Here is a 14,529-nt window from a genome sequence, read left to right as displayed (position 1 = left end):
CTCCGAAGAAAAAGCGACGTTTGACGTGTTTTTTCATAACGGCCAATAAGCCAACTGTCAGCATTTACTTTGAAGTGCAGCTGCGGTAGAAGCATTGCAAATAAGTATTATTTTAACACCAGTCTAAATACAAAATTTTTTATTTTTCCTTTACTGTCATGACTAACACCCAGTAAGTTCTGAATTATTCTGAACTCTTGTTCAACGCAAATTTTGACAGGTGGCTAATTGGTCGTTATAAAAAATCGCGAAATTCTGTTTAACTCTTTTTCCGTTGTGCGCTATCGTAATCGATAACAACAGGTAAGTTTTCCACCTTTTGTCCATCATCTTGATCCATATTATAGGTAGTTGGTGCTAGCCAGCGTCTATTGAAAATATAAATTTCTTGGACATCTCTAACTGCACTAATCATCAAAAATTGTTTTTCTGTCAAACGTTTGAATTTGTGTTTTACATCGTCGTTTTTTTTGTTGATCTTTTTCTGCAAACCTACATACTTCCCAAAAAACGATGCCCATATCGTCGGAGGTTGATTTGACCGAGGTGTTTTTCGTAAGTAAACTAGGATCTGTTTATCACTGATACTAATCAGCAGTCATTTTCAGAATGAAGAAGATCTTCCATATGAGGAGGAAATTCTGAGAAATGCCTATTCGGTTAAACACTGGATGCGCTATGTTGAGCATAAACGAAATGCACCGAAGTTTGTTATCAACACAGTGTTTGAGCGTGCTCTGAAAGAACTGCCCGGATCTTACAAGTTGTGGTACAACTACCTGAAAACATTACGAAGGCAAGTCAAAGGGAAATGCATTACCGATCCGGAGTACGAGGAAGTTAATAACGCCTTTGAGCGATCGCTAGTGTTTATGCACAAAATGCCTCGAATCTGGATGGATTATTGCAGCTTTATGACAGCACAGTGTCGGATAACACGCACCAGACAGGTTTTTGATAGAGCCCTGAGAGCTTTGCCAATCACTCAACATCAACGAATCTGGCCATTGTATTTGGAATTTCTGAGTAAGTTTGACATCCCAGAAACGGCCGTACGAGTTTGGCGACGGTTCCTGAAACTGTGTCCGGAGGATGCCGAAGAATATGTGGAGTTTCTAATTTCGATCGGTCACTTGGACGAAGCAGCACAGCAATTGGCAAGCATAGTTGATAATGAAAGTTTTGTTTCAAAACATGGCAAATCAAACCATCAGTTGTGGAATGAGCTTTGCGAGTTGATTTCAAAAAATCCCGACAAGGTGCACTCACTGAATGTTGATGCTATAATTCGTGGAGGTTTGAGAAGATATACCGATCAATTGGGTCATTTGTGGAATTCGCTAGCTGATTACTACGTTCGTAGTGGTCTGTTTGATAGAGCTAGGGACATCTACGAAGAAGCTATTCAAACTGTTACGACGGTTCGGGATTTCAGTCAAGTATTCGATGCATATGCTCAATTTGAAGAGTTAAGTTTAAGCAAAGTCATGGAGGAATTGGCCAAAAATTCTAACCCAACCGACGATGACGAAATCGATATTGAACTTCGAATGGCTCGTTTCGAGTATTTGATGGAACGAAGACTTTTACTATTGAATAGTGTTCTATTGCGTCAAAATCCCCATAACGTGGCAGAATGGCACAAACGAATTGAACTGTACGAAGGGAAACCACACGAGATTATTAATACCTACACGGAAGCAGTTCATACGGTGCAGCCGAAGTTAGCTGTTGGTAAACTTTACACGCTGTGGGTGGAATTTGCGAAATTCTATGAACAAAATAACCAACTACCGGATGCTCGCATCGTGTTTGAAAAAGCAGTCCAAGTTGACTATTTGAAGGTAGATGAATTGGCCAGTGTTTGGTGCGAATGGGCTGAAATGGAAATCCGAGCGGAGAACTTCGACGACGCTTTGAAGATAATGCAAAGGGCCACTGCCATGCCCAAGCGGAAAGTTGCCTATCACGATGACACCGAAACGGTACAGATGAGAGTGTACAAAAGTCTTAAACTGTGGTCAATGTACGCTGATTTGGAAGAATCTTTCGGAACATTCCAAACCTGCAAGCAGGTGTACGATCGAATCTTGGATCTCAAGATCTGCACACCACAAATCATCATAAATTTTGGTTTGTTTCTAGAAGAACACAACTATTTTGAGGAGGCATTTAAAGCGTACGAAAAAGGAATATCTCTTTTCAAATGGCCAAATGTGTATGACATCTGGAATACTTATTTAACAAAATTTTTGAAACGATATGGTGGACAAAAGTTGGAACGAGCACGCGACTTGTTTGAACAATGTCTAGACGGTTGTCCACCTGAGTTGGCTAAAAATCTCTACCTTCTGTACGCAAAGCTTGAAGAAGATCACGGCCTTGCTCGACACGCGATGGCCGTCTACGAGCGGTCCACTACGGCTGTCAAGGAGGATGAAGCGTTCGCCATGTTCAATCTATACATTAAGAAAGCAGCTGAAATCTACGGTATTCCGAGAACCCGACAGATCTACGAGAAAGCCATTGAAGCTCTACCGGAAGCCCAGTCACGGCAGATGTGCATGCTGTTTGCCGAAATGGAAACCAAGCTGGGTGAAATCGATCGGGCCCGAGCTATTTACGCCCATTGTAGTCAAATGTGCGATCCTCGCGTCACTGCAGAGTTTTGGCAAACGTGGAAAGAGTTCGAAATTCGACATGGTAACGAAGATACGATGCGAGAGATGCTGCGCATCAAACGTTCCATCCAGGCAACCTACAATACACAAATCAATATGATGTCGGCTACATTGATCAATTCGGCTGTGACTGGGGCTGGATCGGAACCGAAGGATGCCATGCGGGCACTGGAAACGAAGGCCGCCGAAACTGCATCTCGTGCTATTGCGGCAGTGGGTGCCAGCGGTGGGAATATTATGTTCGTACGTGGGGAAACGCAAGGGGGCTCAAAGAAGGACGACAAAGTTGTCAATCCGGATGAGATTGATATTGACGAAGACGAGGATGAAGATGAGGACGAAACAAACGAAACAGAAGGCGCTGGTGAAGAAGAGGACATTAGAAAGAAAATGCCAGTGCAAAAGCAAGCTGTTCCAGCGAAAGTATTTGGTAGTTTACGAAAAGAAGATGAAGAAGACGACTATGATTAAAAGTATGCAACAATCCATTGTAAATAGATTTTCTTATTTCAACGGTCTAGATGACAGCTGGCCTTAGCAAATTGGATTTCACGGTTAGTTTGGCTACATTATTTACATTTTTCCTTTTGTGTAATGTTGAGTTCAACGGATTGTATTCTTTCCTGAGATATTTTGCTTTAGCTTATCTTTTAGAGAAACATATGCATAATATTCGTGTGTAGAGCTTGCACGAAACAACTTCGTTTCCTTGTTAAGGAATGTCAAAAAAACGAGTTTGGCCTTTCGAATAACTGAGAAAGACTGTACGCGAGAAAAATGCAACACTCACTTTTGTCTATAATATTTTATTACATGCGTAAAAATTGAATCAAGGTCGTGGAAGTTCCACAGGTCAATCGCGAAATAGGTAATCAACAAATCAAGCGTGTTCCGTGGGGTAAAACCATTCAAGGAGACACCGACGGCGAAAGAAATGAGCCCCGTGAACGCAGGAATCACGGAGTGAGGGATTATTCCAAGCGCAATTTCAAATTGAGACGTGGTCCACAAGATTTATTATTCTCATCTGGTTCGTCAAGCAAACAATGAATTGGACTTGTCTTCAAGATAATAAGGACGTCTAACCGAATCGATACATAGAATACAAAGACTAAATCTCGCACCAGGAAGATGTCTGAGCTTTTGATGCAGCCGAAATGCATCATTATGAACTACATTAATGTGAACGCCAAGCACATTCCCGACCGGAAATATTTTGTTGGCCAGTCCCGCCTGGATGTTCCGAAAAAAGAAGGACGACTAGTGCAGTGAAAGCTTAAGTCATCCTGTTTCTTTATTCATCATCTCCAAAACATGTTCTTTCCGAGCGATTCCATAACGCGAGAAATCACGCTTCAAATTTGTTTTAGGTTATTATTGGGACTATATGAAAAAAGTATTCACTGTAAAAATAAATGAACGTATTCAAAAATCAAGTTTCTCAGAAAATACCTTATATTTTGTCTTTTTTGCCTTTCTCATATAGAAAGGCTATACAATCACTGCAAAAACCGACTTTTGAACCGAGACTCGGAGGGCCGAATGTCATATACCATTCTACTCAGCATAACGAATGTGTGTGACAAATATTGTCACTCACTTTTCTCGGAGATGGCTTAACCTATTTTCACACCCTTAGATTTAAATAAAAGGTCTCATAGTCCCATACAAAGTTCTTGAATATCAGTTGGATCCAACCTCCGCTTCGGGAATTATGCACCAAAAATGTGAAAATAATGTCTTTCTTTGGGTATAAACTAACATAACCTTTTTAATTTGTAAACAGTTCTGTCAAGTTAATAAGAATTTTTCTTTATTATGCATCGTCGCACTAAATGGTTAAACACACTTTACCCTATAGTTCTGGAACCGGAAGTCGGACCCGGATGAAATTAAACAGCAACCTATGAGACTATAAGAACTTTTTATTTGAGCCTGTTTGTGGAAATCGATCAAATCATATATGAGAAAATTGAGTAAGTCTCGTTTTAAACTTTTCGACTACTATTTCCGATACTTCTGGAACCGGGAACTTGGAACCAGTATCACAGACTAACAGACAGGACACTCAAATTAGATTCTTCAATCATTTTAACGGTCATTTCGAATATTCCTTTAGTTGGGACAGTACACGCATATGTCATGATGTCGCCACGTTACCCTATCAAAAACATCCTGTCTGTCATCTAGACTGTGTTTATTTTTTTCATTTACCAACAGAGTTGCCATTTATACAGAATTACCTGTAATGTATTGATTCGTATACGTCCATGCGAATATCATGCAGGATACATTTCATTCTATTGAAATTATATGCTAATTTTCTGAAATAAATGTTTAATTTTTCATGGTATTTTTCATTTCATAGATTTATATAAAAATCTGAAATCTCCCTTTTGACTTCAACCAATATATAAAATAGTAATTCTCTGGTATCTAAATTGAATATATATAATATGAACTGATAGGTAAATGTGATATGAACAATACATTACATTTTACCTATGAAACACGTAACTTTTGCTGGATTATGCATTAAAGAGCTTTCAAATGCCAGTCCATTAAAACCTACGTGAAAAGTAGGGTGGAAAATATTCACATAACTGTTCACGTAACTATAACATGATTATTATTTTGAGTATATCTAATAAATGGTGTCAAACCCAACTTACCTATGGGAGAGAAATGAAACGCCTTTAGGTATATGTAAAAATATATTTTACTGACATAAACTTCTTTAAAACGGAAGAAATTCGCCGTCACTATAAGCACTTTATGATAACACTGGTGTCTGGTTTAGAAATGTCGAAATTTTCATGAAATACTATGGTGTCTTTTACAGAATAAGTCGACTGAACGAATCTATTACGCTGTAAACCCCGACTATGGGCATAGCTTTACTCTCACTGAAAGTATCCATAATTTCGCCATAAATTTCTCTAATGTTACGCTTGTACTTCGGATATCGCTCGATGAGAGCATTCAGTTCAAACGAAATTGATGAGGTTCCATCGTCGTTACCGCATTCGGACGGATCCAGCAAGCCAATCAGTTCGCGGAGCGGAGCTTTCGGGAGATCAACCATAATCAAGGAAATTTTTTCCTTTTTATGGAACTTGGACAGAATGGGCGATAGCTTGTGCTCAACCTGGTTCTCGTAACGGCGTTTTTTATTCGCATTCATTTTCTCCGACGTTAAAAAGATGAGATCGAGCGAGGCAGTACTGCTATTCTGCGATTGGCCGCTTAGCGATGGAATACTTTTGATTGAGGCAGTGTTCGTAATAGACGTATTTTGCAGAGCAACTGCTAAATCACTTGTGGATGAATCGGGCCGAAGAACTCTCAATGTGTAGGGGATGAGTTCTGCCCGAGTCACGTGCCGTTCTTGAAATCGATCATTGTCTAAGCAGCGTACCCGAAGCTCACCACCTTCGCCTATCATAACTACCATGGTGGCACCGACTTCTTTGGCTGATTCATCGACTGACAGGGCGCCTTCCAACAATCCAGTTTTTATTCCGTTTGACCATAGAGAACGTAGAATTTGAACAACTTCCCTTAGGGGAGGTCTAGAACTGGTGATGTAGATCATGACTTCCACAGGCTCACAACCCGTGGTAGATCCAATCGCGTTAACTAATTTATCCAAATGAAAACTGAATCCTGCTCCGGAGAGTTCGACCTTGGGAACCTGTAACCCATTGTTGATTCCAGATATTCTGTAAACAAAATGTTTAGTTTGTTTCATGAGGAACTACGGTTAGGAAACTTACTGAAACTCGGCCAGTTTGGCGTCATATCGGCCTCCAACGGCAATCGTGGTAAGCGGATTTTTCTTTTTTGCCTTTAGTGCCCCAATCAGCTGCCATACAACCCCACCACTTTTTGCACGCTCATAATTGATGGGCAATCCGGGGCAAATATTGAGCGGACGTCGAACTCCCATTCCTTGAGCAAAAGATACAACCGTTTCCAGTTCTCTGATTGCCACTTTAGCTAACGTAGCAGCTTCTCCTTTCCCTCGGATCAATGTTTTGAGGATCGTACCATTAATTTGCCCCAGTGGTACCTCAATTTGTAGTGCTTCGCAAAGATAAGCTGTGTTAATTTTGATTCCAGGTTGAGCAATTTGATTATTAACAGAGGCCACCAGCTGAAATTTTAGTATTTTTCTGTCGAGAAAATCTACTACGATTTCGAACAAATCTTTGTATTTATCTAGCGGAACGTTGCAGTACAGCAGGATCGAGCGTAGTAAACTAATGTGGTTCATTCGAAAAAACACTTCCCGTTGGGGATCGAGAAGATTTAGTTCGACCATTATTTCGTTGGCTATCGAGACCAGCTCGGCATCCACAATCAGGTTGCCGCGATTGGGAGTTACAATGTCGAACGCACATTCATAGACTTGTTTGGGATGAAAGTTGAATACCTTCTTCTCCCGGTAAACCCGTCCGATCGAATATCGTCGAATAAATTTTATACCATTCAATGCCACATGTCGCATAAACGGAACCCGTAAATCATCTGGAAGTGATACGATGCTGCCCGAATGGGTCATCAATTTAACAGAGTTATTTCGAGCCGAAGCTTTCGCGTACGGTGTCAGAAGAGGAGTCACCACTTCGATAGCACCGTGCTTCCTGAACAGTTCAACAATTTTCGACTTAACGAAATCGAACCGAGGTATAATGGGAACCATATCAAGATGGTAACTAAGTTCGTCAATGGTGTCGCTCTCCTGGGCAAAACAGCGTGCAATTAAATGTTTGTAGTGTCTTGACTGGGAATTGGAGAGCACATGCCGAACGATGTCCTGTATCTCCCCCGCTTCCAAACGGACAGGCGGCACCAACTCGGAAGAGAGAAGCTCCTCGGCAGTGGGTCTTTTGCTAGGATCGTGGTTCAATAACCAACGGATCACTTGAATCTGTTGCGAATGACTGCTTTCGTTTAAGAAATTATCCGGAAATCGAATTGCATCCGTTCGGAGATCCATCAGTGTTTTAACTCGTTCCATACCGGTGGTGAGCGGTGGACTGCTCATTTCGAACAAAATTATACCCAACGAATATAGATCCACCTTTTGGTTGTAGGTGGATTTTGATGCATTTCCGGTCAACTCTGGTGCTACGTACAACGCTGTACCGACTTTACCCGTAAGTGAATTTCCCATGTCTAACGGTAGCATTCGATGACTGCTGCTAGTGAGGCGTTCTGGAAAATATTATAACTCGGACACTTCTGGAGCACTTGCAAAATACTACTTACTACCTTGTTGTTGATTCTGCAGTGCCAAAATACTGGTTGTAGCGAGACCAAAATCTCCAATTTTAACCTGATCCCGCGAATCGAGAAATACATTCACCGGCTTAAGATCCCGGTGTATCATACCCTGCTGATGAATGTGACTGAGTCCTTCTGCAATTTCTCGGAAAAGACGCCAAACACGATCTACATCCTGATACAGACCTGAGTCAATAGCGGTCCTACAAAAAAAGAAGGATCAGAACCATGGTGTTGTTCGAGCTATACATCGCATAGTGGAACAACTCTATACAAATGCATGAACCTAGAGTAATCTTGGGGTGCTGAGTTCTAATCTACGATTATTTTTGCAAAATAATGAGTATTTTTATGTTATTTTAGATTTTATTCATTTTGATAAATATTTATGGTTTTTTAAACTGCATATTTTGAATAATAATAAATTTTGTAATACACGCCAAGCTCAACGAAATATTTTGCTCTCATTTCCTTAGTGGGTACCGTTTAGATCGACCGCTGCTTTCATCAAATGATTTTTTAGGTTTTGCGTGCTGTTGAAATACATATGGATGCATGGTAATGCATATTCTTCTAACCAATCCGAATGTTTCTACTCTGATCTGTCACGCTTCCGTTGAGATTGCTTGAATTTTCTATTGAATGCTTTCAAAACATTTTCAAACTCCTCATTCATATTCGAAGGAAACTAAATCTCCTTTGCTGTGTTCAATTTTTCCAACGATTTTTTTATGTTTTATCGTGTAGTAAGCAAAGTCTTGGTGTTACATTTCTGTTGTGGAGTTTGACCTTCTGTTTCAATAGACTTCGCAGTCGATTTTTACCGTCCTGGGTGCTACGACTCTGTTGATACAACAAATCCTTCCTTTATCGTTTCATTCTATTCTACTTTTTAAATTTAAATTCATTCATTCTACTTTTTAAATTTAAATGAAAGGTTTTATTCATTTTATTTTAGATTTCAACACAACAAAGAACACAAAGAAATTTACGACACAATACAGACTGCTATAGTACATACTAACACATTTAACAGTCATCATTCAAGATCCATCACAACTTATTTGTATTACATTACAGTTATCAACTCATTTATTCTCAGTTTCATATTTAGAGCTATTTCATGTTCCATATTTATACTTCCAATGATAACTTATATCAATAAATGTCATTGATTTAGAACGTATTTATAGAATTAATAAATGCACTGATGCTGGTAATATCTGTTCGTTGTTACAGTTATTACACTTGGAGGAGCAATGAAAATGTTGTATGGTGAATAGCGTTGTTCCGCCTTCTCAAACAAAGAATGTTTTTGTCTTAATTCTGCTTACCAACAAAAAACGAATAATATACGAACTGATAACGACCTAACCAATCGTTTTGTGTGTTTCAAATTAGATTAATTCTATATTTCGAAACTAAGGTAAAGATCGTAAGATGATATGAACATAACCTTATGATGGAAAATTGATGGAAATAAATATATGTTCAAATAAGAAAAGAAATATACACCGGTGCCTAAATATGCAGTCAATTGAACTGTTCATATTCGGAAGTTGGTGCTTCAAATTTGAAGTCAAAAAGGTTGTCAGGATAAAATGTCAGTTTTTATATTCCAATTTTCAACATTTTGCGCAAATTTACCTTAAGGTCTGAGGACAGATGGTCGCGTGTTAAGTTTTAAATCGACCACGTGGCTCGCTCAATTCCCTTTGCGCATCGTATTTCTCTTGTACTCTCTCGTATATGAGCAAACTGTACCGGGTTGCCAGCATACATTTTATTTTTTTTACGGTACTGTCCTCAGCCCTTAAGTCAACCTATGATCATTCGAAAGTATATACTTTAACCCAACTTTTGCATCTATGCCCAACCGTGGCGTACTCTAGCTCCATAGCTTTGATGCTTCTTTTCTTTGGGAAAATGTCATTTTTAATTCAAACTGAAATCTAAGCCTACAACGAAAATATTTTACTTATTTCAAGTTTGTTTTACACTGTATTCAAGCAACTTTTCCTCGTGTATCATTAAAATTTGAGCAACTGTTGAGGCTCTAGAGAGATGAGTATCGTGGTCTTTTTTTTGAAAAAAACGCAAAAAGTGTGAAATAACTAATTTCAAAAAATTATAAAAAACTCAAATTTTGCATATTAAATGAATATATTAAAGATATTAAAAATAAAATAAGAGTGTTTAAACAAACTTTCTGTCTTGCCATTGTGTTTCATGTGAGACTGAATGCTAAGTTATCATTTCACTATGTATACTTTATGTACCGTCTTCGACAATTTCAATTATGTTTATGAATTCTTGTTCTTTCAGTTCAATTTTTGCTTTGAATGATCAATCAGAGCGTGCTTTCCAACTAATATGTCGCTTGTTGCTTCGAAATCATCGTCAGTCGGATAATCAGTATCCCAATATAGAATCCTAGATATTTTGCTGGCGGTATAAGACACTGTTTGCAATTAATTCAAATTTCATTCGTATACAATCGAAAATATAGAAATTCCCGATCAACATATCGTATTAAAACTTTTCCTCTTTTTGATAATCGTTAGAAAATTTTTATATTTAACCTACTAACGAGAGCAAACGTATGTCAGCACAAGCTACGCAAACAGCTTTTTGGTATAAACTTGTTACTTGGTTTAGTCCTTCGAATCGACGCGAAAAAAAAATTTCAATCAATTTCAAAATTGATGGAGCTGTAAGTATTTAAAACATGACCACTTTTCTATATGTTTACTTGCTTAAATTTCTCATTTGCTCCCCTGTACAGAAAACAAAGATGTGTATGCCACATCAAAATAAGCTCGTCGCGTGGTTCTCAGCAAACTCAAGAAACTTACCTCAGCGTGCTCTTCTCGCAGAACTCCATCTGTATGTACATGTATAACATTTCCACCGGAGCTACAGATGTTCCGTTAGTTTTCCCCTTTCCGTTCTCACCTGTTGCACATTCGCTATAGGTTCCATACGTCGCTACTTCGCCATTCGAATCTACAAACTCTATTCCATCTGAACTGTCTTCATCATCTTCATCGTCGTCGTCGGTACTGGAATCTATAGCCATACAATCCAGCATCCAGTCGGAATTCTTTTCGCTATTTTGCTTAGCTACCCGTTTGCGTGCACTTCCAGCACTCAAAGACCAGTCACAGCTAGATTCTGCTCCGTGATGGGGATCATCTCCCGGGCTTACAGTTTCCACCCAACTGTTATAGTAACGAACCACGTTCTCGTGGTTCAATCGCGATAGTAGCTCTACTTCTCGGGTCATCTTTTTGTAGAATTGTTTACTCCGCGCCGGAAGCAATATTCGCTTGATTGCGTATTGACGGTTGTCCAGAATGTTGCGAACCTTCAATACATCCCCATAGGCACCTTTACCGATGTGAGATAGAACTTCAAATTCGGTCTGAAGACGTGATTTTTCCCCAGTAACTGAAGTATTCATGTATGCAGGCATCAAATGATGAGATCTGTCGACCGAAGCTAGATCCGGTGCCTTGAGATCTCGACTTTGCTTACGATCATTGATCGAAACTTCTTGAAAAAGAATTGGTCGTAAAAATGGGTGGTCTAGAAGGTCAGAGGCCGATATCGTACGTTCTGATTTACAACGATCAATAAAATCCTTCATTTCAGAGTGTGCATTGAGTAAAGATTCGACCAGGGTTCCCAGCGCCGGAAGGTCACTTCGTACACACTGTTGTCCGGTTATCAATTCTTGAATGTAAGGAATGAGATTAAAATCAGCTACTTTGATACTACCAGAATTGTCCATGAATACGGTAGAATCGGAAAGATTATCATGTGATACTCCATTATTATGAAGGTAGATGAGTGCTTCCAATGTGCCTTTAGTAACCATGCTAGCTCCTTCTGCTGACCATCCGAGTGACCCGGATATAGTAAACAAACTGGTTCCTAACACGAACTCTTGTACAAGAAAAATATCGATTCCGTCGTTTTTAACTTTACACAGAACTCCGTCATAGGAAATCAGATTCTTGTGTTTTAGAGTTACTAAACAGGCAACCTGCTTCTCGATATTCGTCACAATCTCATCCGCAGTGCGCCCCCCAACTGTTTTCCCATCCTCGTTCAACTCGATGTTCCATTCGGTCAAATAAACCAGCTGCCCTGTTGTAACATCAATTCCAGAATATGCAATACAACCTCTTTGGGAATGTCCCAAGCAGGATCCCTTCACTATTTTCCGACCATCTCGAAGAAATAAGGTCTCACTCCTCCGGTGATCTAGACAATAATTGGAAAACCTCCTAAAATTGTTTCCATCGCTGTTCTCCGAAGAACTAGTGGTCCGATGTAGTGGACTAACTTCGCTCATGCTATGTTTCGACTCTTTTCTAGTTCTCTTCAGTTCCTTTTTGCGCTTCTGCAACTCATCTTGGATCAACTGCCGGCGTTGATCTTCTTCTGCCTTCAATGTGTTCTGTCGAGCCACTGCCTGTCGCTGCCGGTTAGCTAACATTTCATCGTAGAAGCTTCCTTTCGGTGGAACATTATACTTGTGTAAGAAACTTTCCACTGTTCCTGCTAGCTCATATATCATAACCTCGCCCTTCAATTCGCTAGCCTGTTGATTTAGCTGCTGCAGTAATTCATTCATCAACTCATCTGACAAACCAACGGTATTCTCCAATTCTATTTTCGGTGGGCTGCAAGATACAAATGATTATACTAAAGAAATGTTTCTTACGATTAATAGGTTACTATTTCGGGTAGTTTTTGCTGCAACTGACTCGAAGGTCTGCTCTAACGTATGCCTCTCGGGCGGAGCCCTTTTGCGGAGTAAGTCTTAATCGCACTTCTAGCGGACACCATTTCCCTTCGGATGGACGCAAATCTTCAACTTGTGTTTCGTATATAGAACGAATTACTTCTAGTTCAGTCTCCTGACGTTCTCGGTAAGTTTCTTTTTTGTTCGAACTGCCACTTTTATTACCGGCGGCCATATCTTTCCACTCTTACCAAGCAGCTCATTGAAATGGACCTTTAATTTGTAAACATCCTCGAATAACACATTTTTACATAAAACCACATTGTATCACTTGCATTGATAATGAGAGATTCGAATTATTGTATTGGGAAGCAGTTTTCTGCTCACTAAACAAGAAAATATTGCAGCAGATTTAATTTTGCGACGCGTGCGAAAAGATGAGAACATTCAAAAACAAACCACGAATGTGTGTGTTTGTTTTGTTTGCATTTCTCGACAGTCAGCACCAGTTTCTTGATTCATTGGCGGCTCTTACACGATCATTGAAAGTAACATTACTAAAATCTAAAAAACAGATCATTACTTTTTTTTCCATAAATACGTTTATTTCCTATAGGCAATATACATAAGTTTTTCTTTGTCGTGGCATCCACAATACATAGTACTTTAAAACTAATACATTTCGAATATCATATGAGTATGTTGGTATTCATTAGTTAATCTAAAAACTGTTTTTATCAAGCGAGTTGCTATTATAAATTACATTTAATAAAATACATTCATTTTGTACATGATCGTATAACTATTTCAAGTTTGTTCGTATCAGTTCATCACTTTTATTTAACATAAGATAGCTGGCTATTGGTTGAACTCATGGAAGAGTCTAACATAAAATAAAATTTACATTGGAACTCCAATGGACTTAATGAAATGATAAATAAGTTTCATGAAAGGAAGGTCACGACAAGCAAGAATGTCGTGAACTGGTACATTGGGTATGCAAGAAATTTATTAGTTGAAATCTGACATCACGGTACTCCACACATGTCCAAACGACATGAAATATATAAATGTTATGTAAAATTGAGAAAAGACTATAATGCTATTGTGGTAAAGTAAGATTTTTATCTGCGAACAAAACATGTCAAGGTTCCAGGTGAAAGGTGCTAACTACGAAGCCAGAAAAACCGAAACCAGTTCAAATCCAAATAAATATAAAAATAATACACAATAAACAACATTAATAGTGATCTTCATTTATTTATGTTGAATGTTAAGTATCTTTTTCAATATTCGAATTTCATTCGTAACTCATTATTTAAGTACTCTTATTGCTTTGTGACATTTAGAATCTACAGTTGAAACTTGATCAACAATAAATTTATTCAGATGGAATGAATTCTGCTATGAATAAACTATTGTTTTGATAATATTTTTTTTGACTATGTGTATGTCATGTATGCTTTGAATGCAATCACTATCGTGAATTTATGCATGAAAATTAGAATTATAACTAATCGCCTTAAAATAAATGCGGTTTTTGCGAAAATCTACATGATTTATGAAATTATTTTCTGTGACTCATCGTCATTTTTGTATAAAACTATTTCGTGGCGTTAAAACTTGTGCCTACATTCTGAAAATGAATCATGAAAGTCCATCTTATTTCCTCGTTTGTGCATTTCGAAGTTTATTTTTTTGATGTCAATAAATGCTACGACAAAGAACATCAAAATGGCGGCCATGAAATTTTCTTTAATGCAAAGTACACTTAACCAAAGACATCATATTAACAAGATATCCAGC

The 14,529-nt window shown here is 38.6% G+C and overlaps 2 protein-coding genes across 2 annotated transcripts; one reads left to right on the top strand and one right to left on the bottom strand.

The window, feature by feature from the left end:
* Positions 1 to 463: 463 nt before the first annotated feature.
* On the top strand, positions 464 to 3,159 carry LOC131435849 (pre-mRNA-splicing factor syf1 homolog). Its single transcript, XM_058604085.1, has 2 exons — positions 464 to 555; positions 609 to 3,159. Exons 1-2 carry the CDS (start codon positions 514 to 516, stop codon positions 3,150 to 3,152), a joined length of 2,586 nt encoding a protein of 861 aa, XP_058460068.1. The 5' UTR covers positions 464 to 513; the 3' UTR covers positions 3,153 to 3,159.
* Positions 3,160 to 5,439: 2,280 nt separating this feature from the next.
* Positions 5,440 to 13,163, bottom strand: LOC131436423 (eIF-2-alpha kinase GCN2). The gene is made up of 5 exons (XM_058605139.1): positions 12,717 to 13,163; positions 10,826 to 12,661; positions 7,959 to 8,173; positions 6,458 to 7,901; positions 5,440 to 6,403 (listed from the first exon to the last, which is right to left on the bottom strand). The coding sequence occupies exons 1-5, from the start codon at positions 12,956 to 12,958 to the stop codon at positions 5,518 to 5,520; spliced, it is 4,623 nt and encodes a 1,540-aa protein (XP_058461122.1). The 5' UTR covers positions 12,959 to 13,163; the 3' UTR covers positions 5,440 to 5,517.
* Between the last annotated feature and the right edge of the window lie 1,366 nt (positions 13,164 to 14,529).

Source organism: Malaya genurostris, chromosome 3 (genome assembly GCF_030247185.1).
Source record: "Malaya genurostris strain Urasoe2022 chromosome 3, Malgen_1.1, whole genome shotgun sequence".
NCBI lineage: Eukaryota > Metazoa > Arthropoda > Insecta > Diptera > Culicidae > Malaya > Malaya genurostris.
This window is presented reverse-complemented; position numbering and strand designations above follow the sequence as displayed.

Excerpts from the sequence above, each read along its gene's own strand:
- LOC131435849 (XM_058604085.1), top strand. The coding sequence starts at position 514 with ATGCCCATATCGTCGGAGGTTGATTTGACCGAGGTGTTTTTC. Across the intron at positions 556-608 it reads ATTTGACCGAGGTGTTTTTC|AATGAAGAAGATCTTCCATA; the intron begins GTAAGTAAACTA and ends AGTCATTTTCAG.
- LOC131436423 (XM_058605139.1), bottom strand. The coding sequence starts at position 12,958 with ATGGCCGCCGGTAATAAAAGTGGCAGTTCGAACAAAAAAGAAACTTAC. Across the intron at positions 12,662-12,716 it reads AGCAAAAACTACCCGAAATA|CCCACCGAAAATAGAATTGG; the intron begins GTAACCTATTAA and ends TGTATCTTGCAG. Across the intron at positions 7,902-7,958 it reads ACTGCAGAATCAACAACAAG|AACGCCTCACTAGCAGCAGT; the intron begins GTAGTAAGTAGT and ends AATATTTTCCAG.